This window comes from Carassius carassius, chromosome 42 (assembly GCF_963082965.1).
Source record: "Carassius carassius chromosome 42, fCarCar2.1, whole genome shotgun sequence".
In the NCBI taxonomy this organism is placed as follows: Eukaryota; Metazoa; Chordata; class Actinopteri; order Cypriniformes; family Cyprinidae; genus Carassius; species Carassius carassius.
Window position 1 is genome coordinate 2,668,622 of NC_081796.1, and position 14,722 is coordinate 2,683,343.

The window sequence follows — 14,722 nt, forward strand, 5'->3', positions numbered from 1 at the left end:
TGGGATCCTCTCTCTCGCACTACACCTCTGCCATCGCCTCACACGGACTGCACCACTGCATCAGCTGGAGGGGGGCGCGTGGGCGCTTCAGCGCGGATACAGCTATTACAGACTTAGATCTACACGAGACGTTTAATACAGGTTTATTTAGGAACTTACATATATATTATGTATGAATGGGTTATGGTGTGCTTAAACTAAGTGATCGTGATGCGTGTCTGTTTTCAGCTGACTCCTCTTTTTCGCTGGTGGTATGAGCGAGAAGTACGGCGGCTGTTTGCGGACACTATCGTGACGGAAGAGGCGTTCTGGACTCGATATTATTACAATAACAAAGTTACAATTCACCAACTCCAAAAGAACCCGATTAAAAGAGTGTCTGGTTTTAACAGTGCTGAAGTATTTTTTAACTTATACTAAATACAGGCTCAAAGATGCACTAGTCAAAGAGACATGGCAGTGAAAAACTAGAAACTAAGTGCCTATTTTCTAAAAACACCTAAAATTGTTTTTATAAAAAATCCTTCAACAAGTCTCTTTAGTATAAAATAATGTTAAGTAAAATTAGTTACTTGTTAAAAAATGTAGTGACGTAGAGAGATAAAGTTTATTTGATAAACAGTGAAACATCAGTGCATCCAACAATATTCTCAAGTACAGTAATTACATTACTTTCATTCATTACAGACTTTCATTGAAATGATATAGGCCTATATATCTGTTACCACAACGAGGAAGTATAATCTCTTCAGAGAAACTGGGAGTAATACCCAGCTAAACTTTTCATAAGGATCACAGGCTCTCAAAAATCAATGACTTGATTTACATTAATTTACTTTCTGATAACAATCTCTTTCCCACAAGAACAGTGCACAGAATAAAAACACAATTCTCCATACAAACAAAATACAGCATACAATTTCACATGACACAGAGGTCAAGCTGTTGCCTCTGACTGGACGAACTGGACCAAGGCTGTTCATTTGTAAAATACATCTCATATTTCTGCTCCTCTGACTGATATTCAATGGTTACATTAAGAGCATAGTCAGCACACCAGTGTTGTATATATATATATATATATATATATATATATATATATATATATATATATATATATATATATATATATATATATATATATATATATATACACACACATATTTTTTTCCATAAACCTTTAGAGTGTCACAATACTTTACCAACGATAGTTTTATCATATAACCCCCACTGATATTCTAAAATGTTTTGCATGTTAAATTAGCCGTGTTATCCATCTTTATGTTTGATTAATTTGTTATAATATGTAATAAAATTGAAGCCTAAACATTTTTTTAATATATATAATAATTTATATATATTATATATAATTATATATATTTAACTGTTTTTGTGATTGACTTTTATTTTGAAAGGTCCAGCTCGCCTCCAGTCATTTCCGGGTTGTCAGTCGGTGTGGACGTGCCACTGTTTTTGTGGTTGACTTTTATTTTGAAAGGTCCAGCTCGCCTCCAGTCATTTCCGGTTTGTCAGTCGGTGTGGACGTGCCTGATAATCGTGTGATGAGACGCAGGAAAGGTGAGGCTCCTTCTGCATCATCTGTGTCTCTGTGTCTCAGTCTGATGTTTATTTGTCTGTTTCATTCGCCTGAGTTACAGCTAATGCACCTTTACTGTGTGTTGACGTGTAAACAAATCGAGATGAACCCAAAGGAGGTTCGTTCAGTCTGCAGCCGTGTTATCATCACGTAGAGACACAATACAATATACTGCGAGAATACAAAATAATAAAACAAATTCAAATAGATAAGGATGTTAATACCATGGTATTATTTAGAGTATTTTGCAGTGCCCTGCAAATCCCACGTGATAAAGATAGCAATTTAATGTCATAGTATTTCTCATAAGAATACAAAGCTGTGTTTTCCTCCAGATCTGCAGTAAGTCATGGATCTGAGCTTGAGGTCAGCCGGTGGTCACAGCTCTGAAGCCCAGGGGTCTGATTCAGGAGAGGATCTGCACACTTCAGCTGCTCCTGGTGATCTGGGTGAGAAAACAGGGTTTGTATTACATATACACATATTCACATGCTGCGAGAGACAACTTAACACTGTCATCTTCCTCTCAGACGAGCACGGGAAGAGTCTCTCAGCCCGAGTCAAGCCTTTCCGGTGCTCTCAGTGTGGGAAGGGGTTCTCCCGCATCCAGCATCTGTCCGAGCACGTGCGGATTCACACGGGAGAGAGGCCTTTTGAGTGCGTGGTGTGTGGGAAGACCTTCACCCGCGAGAGAGACCTCAAGACTCATCAGATCGTCCACTCGGATGCCAAGGCCTTTCACTGCGCCATCTGTGTGAAAAACTTTGCCCTGTTGTCCTCCTTGAGGAGACATCTGCGTGCATTTCATCAAGGTGTGAGACGCTGCCATGCACTGAGTTAAACTACAATACGTTGTGTTGTTAGGTCCAAAATTAAATGCACTGCCAAAAGCCTTTTGTTGTGGTGCACGTGAACCTGCTTGAGGTTATAAAAGCACCTGGAACTACTGATGGAGTTTATTATAGCTCATCCCATCAGAACGGACTGCTTTATAAACATCGATTACAGTTTATGTCCAAATACATAATCCAGATATAAACACAGAGATCATTGCTTAAAGAAGAGTTCACCCAAAATGGCAAATTTGCTAAAAGATGTTGTATATATTTGGACGAGTTTGATTCTTTATTGGAACAGATCTGTTTGGGAGAGAAAGCGGATTTGGAGATGCTCTGCAGTGAATGGGTGCCGTCAGAATGAGCATAAAACATCACAATGATCTGTATAATATACATTCTATAAATGAAGTTATGTAATAATACTTAAAGCATAAGTCTGTCAATTAACGTCTTGTGAAGCAAAAAGTGTTTGTAATAAATCCATTATTAAGGCATTTTTAACTTGAAGCGGTTGCTTCTGAAATTTTATGGAGTCCATAATCCATAAAAATGCTTTCTCCGGTGAAAAAGTGGTCTGGATTGAATCAGGGGAGAAAAATGCACAGATCAAGCACAGTTTATAAGCAAAAACAGTCCAAAATATTTCTAAACAATGTTAGAGATAACAGGAGTGGACGCATTTTTTTTTTTTTTTTTACTGGAATGGATGGAGGACAGAAGCACAGTTAAAAATGTCTTGATGGACTTGTTTCAGCTTTTCTCTTCACAAGACTGATGGACTGGAGTGCTGTGGATTATTGTGATGTTTTTATCAGACTCTCATTCTGACGGCACCCATTCACTGCAGAGCATCCATTGATGAGACACTGATGCAGTGCTACATATCTCTGAACAAACTGAAACTCAAGTATCCTCTCTTTTTGCAGGTCAGGATGTTAGTACAGAGGGTAAGTGTTTAATTTGTGTTGAATGTGGGAAGAATTTCACGTGCCAGCTGGAGGACCATGAGCTGACACACACCGGAGAGATTTCCCACCGCTGTCCCGACTGCGTCAGCAGCGCCACACATCTGTCCAGCCTCATGTCTCCCGATCAGACCTTCTCCGACTCCGAGGACATGGACCTTCTGGATGCTCATGACGGCGAGAGGCCTTGCAGTTTTGTGTCCTCTGAAGATCTACACAAGCACTTACAAACCGCCGCACTTGAGGACGGTAGTGAATCTCTCTCTCTGGACCTAGTAGACGATATTGAAAGCGAAGCACCTAATGAAAACATTTCCCAAAGTCATCATGAAGAGGCTGAGAGAGCTCCGTCTCCTTCATCTGAGCTCGCTCACAACTCTGCTGAAAAGGGTGAGTCGAAAACCTTCCCGTAATCACAGTTTCTACAAGGATACCATCCAAGTGACACACTGTGTCGTTTCCTCCTCCCAGGCCCTGAAACGCTGAATCCTCTTCTAGAGGAAGAGTTGGCAGCTCACCAGCTGAACAAGCCGCACCAGTGCAGTCACTGTGGGAAGAGGTTTCACAAGCAGGCGAAGCTCCGGATCCATCTGCGCGTTCACACCGGAGAGAAGCCCTACCAGTGCTCCCAGTGCGGCAAGCACTTCAGCCAAGCAGTGAACCTCAGAAAACACCACCGTACTCACCACACCGAGGAGAGACCGTACCCCTGCACGCTCTGCGACCGCAGGTTCTCTCTCTCCTTCTCACTGATAAAGCACCAACGAGTCGCTCATCCAGGTGAGATCAGCAGAACTTCACATTAACACAGTAGTTCACTTTTTGACTCCAAGGCCCCTTGACTCTTAAGGATTTCACCTCGTATTTACACTGCACACATCTTCGACACGGCCAACAGAAGGCTAAAGATAGGTGCCTAGTCTATTTTTGATGGATACCGTGTCCAAGTCACTCAGTTCAGATACAAAATAAACATCCTGCGCAGACAAAAATCTTTTATCCTTGTTATTCATAACTGCTTTTAAGTGTTTTGCGTATATGCTACAGCACAACAAGACAGTCATGGCAATAAACACAACAATAAATACGATTAAAATGAAAAAAACATATACAATTAGACAACAAAAGAATCATGAAAAGCGTCAGATTGCATGCAGAAAACAGTCGCTTCACTTCTGAAATGCTCTTAAAGCGCTACATATGTGAGGAGTGTGAACGCGGCCAGACATATTTTTACTCCATTTCTACGTAATGTATAAGTTAATATAAAATATTTTCTATTCCATTGGAGTTGTTGTCATTTTTATTAAATGTAATCAACTATTTTAGAGCTTTGCATGCCTCGAAAAATGGATATTCATTATAAAAATGATTTCGCAAATTAAAATATTCAAAATAACAAATGTCTTAATTTTTTAAGTTGTTTTAACTTAATGCTTATTTTGTTGCATTTTTAAAACAATTTCAAGTCTTCTTGATCCCCCATGAAGTTTTCTGAGAACCTGAAGAAGAATATTTGTTTAAATTACCAATAGCAATGGCATTGGTGCAAATTGTTTGGCTTTATGTTATCAATTTCAAATGTCATCATTGATTGATTTTTTTTTAACAGAACATTTGAGTGTTGCTGAAAGGGATCGCTTCACCTGTCCGTACTGTGGAAAAATATTCGGACGACATCAAGACATGGAGCAGCATAAACGCATTCACACTGGAGAGAGACCGTTCCGCTGCAGCGTGTGCAACAAAAGCTTCAGGCAGCGCTCCGTGTTGATCGTGCATCGGAAAATACACACCGGAGAAAAGCCTTTCGAATGTTTCATATGCTTCCGGCGGTTTTACGGTTCAGGAGATCTGAAGACGCACATGGGAACTCACACTGGCGTGAGACCCCACAATTGTCCTTTGTGCTCCAAAAGCTTCCCTCGGCCCAGCAGCCTGCAAGCACACATGCAGTCCCATCTGAACAAGCGGCAGGAAGGAGATGCTGTGAGCGCCGGAGCTGAGGACGAGGACCAGGGGGAGCCAGAGGACGAGGAAGGAGCCTGCGCTGTGTCTGCTTCATCACAGCTTTCTGAAGACAGTATGATCTCTAATTGTTTATTTAGGGTTAGGTTACGTAGACACATTGTCTCTTATGTCTAAATGTTGCATAAATGCATGTGGTTGCTTTATATCATCTTAATATGTTTTCAGAAATGAGCACAGGGGAGCGTCTATCAGAGACTGAGATGGGATTCGGTTTATCAGTGAATCTTGACCTTGATGCTGGTCAGGGGTCCAGTTCAGAGTGGACAGATCATCAGAAGCCGTACCGTTGTGTCATATGCAACAAAACCTTCTCTTTCGCAATTTCCCTGAAAAGACATCAACTTATATTTCACCCAGGTAGGATGGAACTGCACGCACGGAATTGCAATATTGGTATTTAGTTATACAATTGTATTGTCCTACCTTTAAAGAGTTCACTCTCGTGTTGTTCCAAACCTGTACGAGTTTCATTCTTCTGCTGAACACAAAAGAAGATATTTTGAAGAATGTAGGTAACCAAACAGTTGCTGGTCCCCACTGACTTCCATAGTTTTTTTTTTTCTCCATACAATGGAAGTCAGTGGGGACCAGCAGCTGTTTTGTTACCAAAATCTTATGTTGGGGCGGTACCCAGTTGGAATCTTCATATCAATTGGACGTCACATATTAGTCAAGACTTGATCAAAATGCCATTACATCATTTTAAATTCAGTTTGCAATTCCATCCAGTGGTAATTGGGTGAAAATAGGAAGTTAATTCCACACTAAAATTGGTTTAATTTGTATATATGTAGGCCAATATTTTTGACATTCAATTTACATCAAATCATTTGTATGTTTGACCGTTTTTTAATGTATTTTCAACATTAGTTGCCCAGTGGGTAACAGATTCATATTCGTTTCATTACTAAAAAATAACTTTTAACAGGGTTGACATTTAAAAAAATATGATGATAAATAGGCAAAAGAACTTGTCCTTTGCACTAAAAGTGTATATTAAATAATGTTTTAATGTTGGTAATGCTTAGAATATGCCCTTTTAAACTGTTGTTTAATATACCAAATTTTTGATTTTTGTTTTATATAATTGTTAAATAATAGGCAAAGATGTTTGTCTTTAGAGATTTCAGCTCCTGAAAACAGAATTGTTTTGTAAAATACTACAGTATTGTAACAAGGGTGAGGTGCTGATAGTAATAGGATTTTAGCAAAATAGCATTTCTTAGCCTTTTCTACCAATATCCACTTTTCATCCAATATTTTTCAGTCATTTGTTTACTATAGAAAGTCCTGGTAACAGGATTGACCTATTAATAATTGATGAAGAATATTCTATGAATATTCACTTTTCAATAATCAATTTGTTTACTATACCAAATTGTCATAACAGGGTTCACTTTTTAATAATTAAAGAAAATTGGTCTTTGGAAAATTCACTTCTTGAAAGGATAAAGTAATTTTACTGTGCTTTTTTTTCAATGCTACAGTATTGTAACAGGATGAATAATGATTGATAGCCATTTATTAGTCTTGGCACTAAAAGTGTTTTATTAGCAAGAGCATGTAATGCCGATATTTCTAACAATATCCTGCTTTCAATAGCATTTCAATAGCTGAATCCTGGTAACAGGGTTGATTTTTTTTTTTTTATAATTGATGAGGGAACAGAATTGTTTTCTAAAATACTGCAATATTTTAACGGGGTTAGTGATAATGGTAACAGGGTTGATGCATAACTTTAATTTGATAGTGGTTTTGTTAATATGGATTCTTCTTTTGTCATTTTAACAGATCAGCATGTCGACAAAGAGGGGAAGTGTTTCCCCTGCTCTTATTGCGGGAGGAAGTTCGGTCGACGCCAAGGATTGTTACAGCACGAGCGAATTCACACAGGTGAAAGGCCCTTCAACTGTCCCACCTGTAACAAAAGCTTTCGGCAGCGATCGGCTCTAGTTGTACATATTAAAACGCACACAGGGGAGAGGTCGTTCCTGTGCTTTGTGTGCAGTAAAAGCTTTTATACCCCAGGAGACTTGAAGAAACATCTGGAAATTCACACAGGAGTGAGGCCACACAACTGCCCTGTATGCTTCAAGGGGTTTGGGCGTCCCAGTTTCCTCAGAGCTCATATGCGCGTACATGAGAGTAAGTTTACTTATCTTTCTTTATATATATATATATATTAATATAAATAATTACAATTTACAGATTAATTTCTCGTTGATTTCCAGAAGTTTCCACAAAGAAGCAAAGTGGAACAGAGAAACCTAAAGGTGGACCGAAAGTCGACTCGCAGGAGAAGCCATTTGAATGCGCTAACTGTGGGAAGAGATTCGGTCAGCATTGTATGTTAAAAATTCACCAGCGGATTCACACAGGAGAGAGACCTTACAAGTGCTCTCAGTGTGGCCTGAGTTTTCGCTGGAAGAGAAACCTGATAGCCCACCAGAGCAGCCACCTGGGCGAGAACCCTCTCCAGTGTTCAATATGTGATGAAACGTTTGTGTCCGAAGCAAGTCTGAAAAAACATCAAGATGAGTTTCATTCAGGTAAGAAATTATGAGATGACTAGTTATCTGAAGCATGGATTCCATGCATGAAAAGCATTGTTTTCACATGTTAACGGTGCTGTATGTAGGATTGACACCGAGTGGTTGAACTAGGTATTGCAGTCCAAATTCAAAATATCGGAGAGGGTTTTTTTTTTACCCGGCCTCTCCTCCTCAGACTTGACGCACACGCAGGTTGCCAGATTGACGACACCTACAGGAACGTGCGCACTTGACAATGAATAAATTGAAAAGCACTGTTTTCCCGTCAACTTGCAACCCGGGGTGCTGAAAGACAATTGTTGAAAGACAAACTGGCAGTGGGCGGGTATCACAAAACAAAACAGAGACCGACATTCAGGCCCGGAACGCAGATTTTCAAAGGAGATTAACTGACTGTAGCATTGTTTTCCAGATAAACAACTATGTTAACTTAGCATGTTTCTTAAATATCTGCAAACACATGATGGTATTTTTATGCTTTTGTAGAGTCAACATCTTACATACAGCATCTTTGATTTAAATTTAATTATACATTATATATATATATATATATATATATATATATTAGGGCTAGGTATCGATTCAGATGTTCCAGATCGATTCGATTTTCTATACTCTATTCTCAATTCAACTCAATTTAATACAAATCCTATATTTATAAAAAAGAACAGTGAACATAAGTTTACAAGTGGGTAATTAATAAAAAGAAATAAAGAGCCACAAACCTGTATATTAAACTATTTTATTTTAGGTACACTTGGGTACATTAAAACAGAACTCATCTCTAATTTTCAAATGCATACAATTATGTTAAATAAATACAATACAATTTTGATTCAAGATGAAAAATGCATGCTGAAAAAACTCAAAACAGTTGCATTCCTCGATCAAACAGGATCAAGTTATTTCACTTTTAAGATAAAACAATCATAAAAAAATATATATAATAATAAAAAAAAATAGAATGAATGCCTTAAGGTACATTTCTGATTGAACTATTTTCTTTTGTAGATTATTGGTTTCTCTTTGATTTGATCAAGGTTTGAAAAAAAAAGAAGAAAATAAAATGCAGACTGTAATTCTTGCATTTAAATTTAGGGTTTCCTTAATGTATTATATTTCATAATTGTGCAGATTATCTGATTTGAGGCTTTGAAAGCGTTAATTTTGGACCCTTGGCAAAAAATGTAATAAAATGCAATCACAGGCCATAATCCATCACATGTAATTTCAAAAGTTTTTGACAATATGTGGTATCAATGGTCGTATTTATTTAGTTTCTTAAAAATAGCAATTATTTTATATCATTTTTCATTTTAATCATTAAATTATTCATTCATATTTATAATTTGTAATGTTTTATATTATATTGATCATTTCAGGGGTCTCGCATACATGCAGTTTGTGTTTGAAGACATTTACTCAAGCAGCTGGCCTCAGAAAACATGTGCGGTATGTTCACGAAGGAGAGCGACCGCACAAATGCTCCGAGTGCGGGAGAGGATTCGTCAAACTCTCCGATCTGGCGCGTCACCAGCGCCGCCATCATTACGACCGGGGCGGCGAACTCTTTCAGTGCTCGCAGTGTGAGCGAAGCTTCAGTCATCCCAGCAGTCTGGTTCTGCACCGACGGACACACAACGAAGAAAAGCACGAGTGCCCTCAGTGCGATAAGATTTTCGGTCAGGCGGGACACCTGAAGGTTCACCTGCGCACTCACACCAAAGAGAATAAACCCAAATTCGAGTGCCCTGAATGTGGGAAGAGTTTTGGCCAAGCTAAAGATTTGGTGGTTCATCAGAGGGTTCACACCGGAGAAAAGCCGTACCAGTGCCCTCAGTGCAAGAAGAGCTATCGGCAGTTTGCGCATTTGTCCGTTCATCTGCGGAGTCACACGGGGGAGAAGCCCTATCAGTGCCCCATATGTCTCAAATTCTTCGCTCATTCATCATCCATGAAAAAACACCTGCGTGTAATGCATGCAGGTACGGGATAGTTCACCCAGATAGGAAAGTTCCATCCATACGACTTTGTTTTCTTTCTAATTTAAGATGAATGTTTTACAGAGGGGAAAGATTTAACCGTATCGAAGGAAGTTGTGAAGGTCACTGTTGGCGTCGGCCCATCTAACGCACCTGTCGAAGTTAAGCAAGAACCAGAGTCTGCTGATGAATATGGTAAGTGTGACTCAGGTTATTTTAAACCGCAAATGTTCAAAAAGATATAATTTGTATATTGAAGCCTTTTCTTACGTCTTGAATAGGTGAGGGAGAATATAGCTACCAGTTTCTCCTTCAAAACCAAAGAAACGTGTCATCGTAAAGATGGCACAAACGCATTGCAAGAAAAGTCACCATTTTCAGCCTTTATATTTCTATACAAACATGTTATTGTTGTGCTTTTCGGGTACAAGAATATTCTTCTTGTATTTATGTCTAGAAACAGGACTGACACTATTTTGCATGATCAATAAAGTGTTCCTTTGTCCTTTGGAAATAAATGCTATAATCATGCACCTACGAATATCCACTTTTCAGAAGTATTTTGTGTATTATACAAAATCCTGGTAACAGGGTTGACATTTTTAATGATAATGGAGAATATTTGTATTGGGAGATCACTTCCTGAAAGGATAAAGCAGATTTTTGTGATAATATTACAGTATGGTAACAGGGGTGAGTGATGATGGTAACAGGGTTGATGCATAACTATAACCAGTGACTGCTTTTTGTATTCAACTTGTATGTGACAATTTGCACTCACATTCACAATATGAGTAACATAAAAAATTTAATTGCATGTGGAAATCTGCCTTCACACACAATAACGCATACTGAACACATCAAATGAATTATTGCTTCTTGCAATATAACTACAGTGGTATGTTTTTGCAGAATGTCAAGTGAAATCTGAAGAAAACTGCTTTGCTTTAATGGATGACGTGAAGGCGGTTACAGTCACTTCAGCTCCTTCCAGTCCAATATCATCTGTGACTCTTAAAGATGAAAAATGAATGTGGATGGAAACGAGGGTTTGTCACCAACAGTCTGCTAAACATCAGAGCGCATTGAAGAAACTGCAGCATCAGCTAGTTCACTGAAGCTAAAAAACATTTTTTAAGTGGAATTGAATTCTCTACACTTACTCCAGATGCTGGTCTCCATCCATGAAGACTCCAGCCTCCTTAATCAGAAAGGACAAAGAAATCTGATCAACAAAAATCCACACCATTGCATGGAGTGTGGGGTTTCTGTGAGCAGTGAATCAGAAAACACCTGTGCTTTGTGTGTTTGTTTTTTTAAGGAAAACTGTACCTATTGGTGCCCCTAATCAGAACTATCCATTGTGAAGGACTTTTATCTATTCCGTAATCCTCAAACATTAACTTTGTTGCTGTCATGCTGGCTAAATGTTGCAGAATGAACAACAGAAAGGACATTGATATAGTAGAGGATCCTTATATTATGCTCCTGGAAGTCCACTGTCCTGCAGACTTCAGTTCCAACCGAGCGGCAACCAACCCCCCCCCCCCCCCCCCCCGCTCTCTCTAGTGAAGCCAATAAGGAAGTGACTAAAAGTGCAATTCATCGACTGGCCGCTTGAGGCCGGCTGCAAAAGAGTCAATCCCATAGACTCCCCATGTTGAAATGCCCAACTTTACAGCAGGAAAAAACATGTTTTTAGCCTGGTGCAAAAAATTATTTTGGTCTATATAGCTAATTTTGCCCTTCATGACAACTGTGAGGGGGTGAATTTTTTTATAACTCATCCGTTTAAATTATATTAAGCCTTAAAGTTCTGCATAATTAAGGGCGTGGCCACTTGAGTGACAGGTGAATTGCCACTGCTGTCACAGCCGTCGCGCTACGTGGGCGTGGCTTCAGCAACCAGCTCCCGCCCTTTTGCCCATTTTCGATTGTCCGGGATAGTCGCGCGGTGACGCGCTGCCAAGATGGCGACGGCTCGCTCTGCACACTTTAGGCTTCAAAAAATCTCTTCAGGAGTCTACGGGTGACGTCACGGACACTACGTCCATGTTTTTATACAGTCTATGTATGGTTCCAACCCTGAATCCATTCCACAGTTTTTCCCCCTGAAGTGTGTAAAATGTAGCCATGCAAATATAAATCCACCAAATATCCACTAATATCATGTTGTTACTTCAACCACCAAAGTTTTTGTAATCATTTTTGTTCTTGTATACATGACATTTCATAATGGATGTTAATTAAACGGCTTAAATGTTTAGTCTGAAAAGGCTATTATTTAAAAAAAATAATAATAAATATCCCTAAATCGTCTGCCTGTTTTTATGTCTAAGGTTATTTACAGTACATGATGCATTTAAAAAGTGTCTCCCAGCAGTGGCTAAACACTAAAGCCAACCAACCAATCCTTAAACCCAAAACTGACTGTTGGTGTGGATTCAACAACATGCAAAATATCTGGGAACAGTCCCAATATAAAAAAAAAAACTCATACTCTCATACTGTACTATTCAAACCATTTCAGTCATAGAAAGATAATGGTAAAATTGTGTAGTATGCAGTTATGAAATCATTTTGTGACTGAACATGCCTTCCTCTCTACTAGGTGGAAAAACAGGACTAAAATGTAAAAATTCACAGTATTTATAAAACACCCAACTGAACTGCCTACACAGACAGTATGTGACTTTAAACACCTAGTGTCAACATCGATTGATAGAAATTTATAGACCTTCACTGCTCGTCAAAAACATTGCCAAACACATTATAAAGACTGCTGAACACAAACTTGTGCATTAAAATGGCAGATACCCTTCTGGGAGGAAATCCTTCCACACATTTCCTTTAATATATCTTTATTGCTTGAATAGTTTTGATACAGAACAGCTTACATTTCTGATTCTGAAGCACTCATTCGAAGAACAAGAGTAGTGTACCAAAAATGTTCTGGTGATTCTGGTTCCATTCAAGTCCAGTAGAATTATTTTTGGGGATGTAGCAGCGACACAAAGCTCCCTTTTACATCAGTCAGCACGTTTAACAGTGACAGGTCTCCATTCCTCTGCAACATTTTTCTAAAGAGATGGGAGGATTAAAAAAATTGGGAAAAAGAAATACATACCTTGTAGAAAACCCATGAGTGGAATGTGGATTTGATAACTCCACCCTGTTCATTTGAATTCACAGTCAAGTGCTAAAAAAAGTAGTGATTGATAATTCAACAGATTTAGAAATCATAGGTGAAGAGAAATGTTTGTTGCAAGAAAAAAAAATGATGATTTGAGAAAGACTTCTGTATGAACCCTGAGTGTGAGACATAGCGGGGGGGGGGTTTTCATATCAATGAAAACAAATTTTTATCTCTCTGTCAAACTGAAATAAATCACCATCATAATAATATAATAAAGATAACAGAAACGGTCCACACATTCTAAAAAAAAAAATCCATATAAAGATCTACTTAAAGCTTTCAGATCAAAAGTGATTATGACCCAGATCAGAGCTGGGATGCTAAGTATTGAATTTGAATCATTTTTTATGCAGCATAATTGTGATAATACATGGCTTCTCCACATTTACTTCTTCACCCCCACTGGGTCATAATAAATACATTAAAAACAGTCTGTGAGCATTCTTACCAGGAAACCAATCACGTCTGCACACAACCAACACAAAACGCACTTAACATGAACCCAGGAAAAGGCATCAGGAGAAGCAGAAGTCCCGGAATACACAGATAGAGAAAGCGATTGCAGTTGCATTCAAGTTCATCCAATACTACAAGTCTCGTGCCTGAGCAGAGATGTTAGATCTTCACCACTAGGGGGTGCACACAACCTGATATCCAATCAGGGGCAAACTCTCTCACCTTCCCAGTGATTCCTATTCACATCCCGTCATCACACTTAAGCGGCATGCTGATCAACAGACATCCGTTTGGTAGATGTCTTCTCCAGGAAATCGGGAGACCTATATTCGAAGATGCTTACCAGTCCACATGATTTCAAACAGTCTCCATGCCCTTTTGAGGTTTTTGCTTTGTTTGTGTCTGAGGTTTCTTTACAAAATGAGTTCATAAAACTGAGAGGTCAAAGAGATCCAACACTACAGAAGAACGTATGATTGACATTGGGGTCCTCCTGGCTGAGGAGCACTGCAGGACCACATCCTGACTCGAGGCAGCAGGGCGACAGGGTTCAAGTACACCGTGAAATCTAGTTCGTGAGCCCGGCAGAAAGTAAGGCACCTGCCTAAAGCTAAGACGAAAGAGTAAGGCTTAGAAATTTATGTTTTTGGAAGACTGTAACACTGGACACAGTTACACATTTCACAAGTACATCAGATTCACAACTCATGGGCTTCCTGTAATTTGCTCTTTTTTTTTTATTTTTGTATTCTTAAGTAGCTGAGACAGGGCTTGAGGGACAGTAATTCAAGAGCCCTTAAGTTAAAAACATTGCCATCCCTCATTAAAAACCATCGTTTTGTGCCAAAAAGTTGAACCTTAATGCTAACTCAAGACATTGACACAATCAGCACAGCTGGACATTCATCACCTGTTTTGAGCTCATATACTTTGCCCATATACTTAACGCGACAGCTGCTGATCATCTTTCCGAGGATGACCCTCGGATGTTTCCCCAAAACATCTTTAGTTGACACAGCACCCAGAATGACAGATCTCTGTGATAAAACACTTACTCTGAAAGCCTCTGTCATTAAAAGGGGAAATTACTGGCGAGTTAAAGAG

The 14,722-nt window shown here is 39.0% G+C and overlaps 1 protein-coding gene across 1 annotated transcript; it reads left to right on the forward strand.

Annotated features, from left to right (window-relative positions):
- The first annotated feature begins 43 nt into the window (after window positions 1-43).
- On the forward strand, window positions 44-10,760 carry znf271 (zinc finger protein 271). Its single transcript, XM_059534582.1, has 13 exons — window positions 44-141; window positions 1,499-1,578; window positions 1,933-2,046; window positions 2,128-2,409; window positions 3,363-3,791; window positions 3,873-4,181; window positions 5,014-5,484; window positions 5,598-5,789; window positions 7,224-7,577; window positions 7,664-7,981; window positions 9,367-9,969; window positions 10,051-10,161; window positions 10,248-10,760. Exons 3-13 carry the CDS (start codon window positions 1,947-1,949, stop codon window positions 10,304-10,306), a joined length of 3,228 nt encoding a protein of 1,075 aa, XP_059390565.1. The 5' UTR covers window positions 44-141; window positions 1,499-1,578; window positions 1,933-1,946; the 3' UTR covers window positions 10,307-10,760.
- The last annotated feature ends 3,962 nt before the right edge of the window (window positions 10,761-14,722 follow it).

Excerpts from the sequence above, each read along its gene's own strand:
- znf271 (XM_059534582.1), top strand. The coding sequence starts at position 1,947 with ATGGATCTGAGCTTGAGGTCAGCCGGTGGTCACAGCTCTGAAGCCCAG. Across the intron at positions 5,485-5,597 it reads ATCACAGCTTTCTGAAGACA|AAATGAGCACAGGGGAGCGT; the intron begins GTATGATCTCTA and ends ATATGTTTTCAG. Across the intron at positions 7,982-9,366 it reads TCAAGATGAGTTTCATTCAG|GGGTCTCGCATACATGCAGT; the intron begins GTAAGAAATTAT and ends TGATCATTTCAG.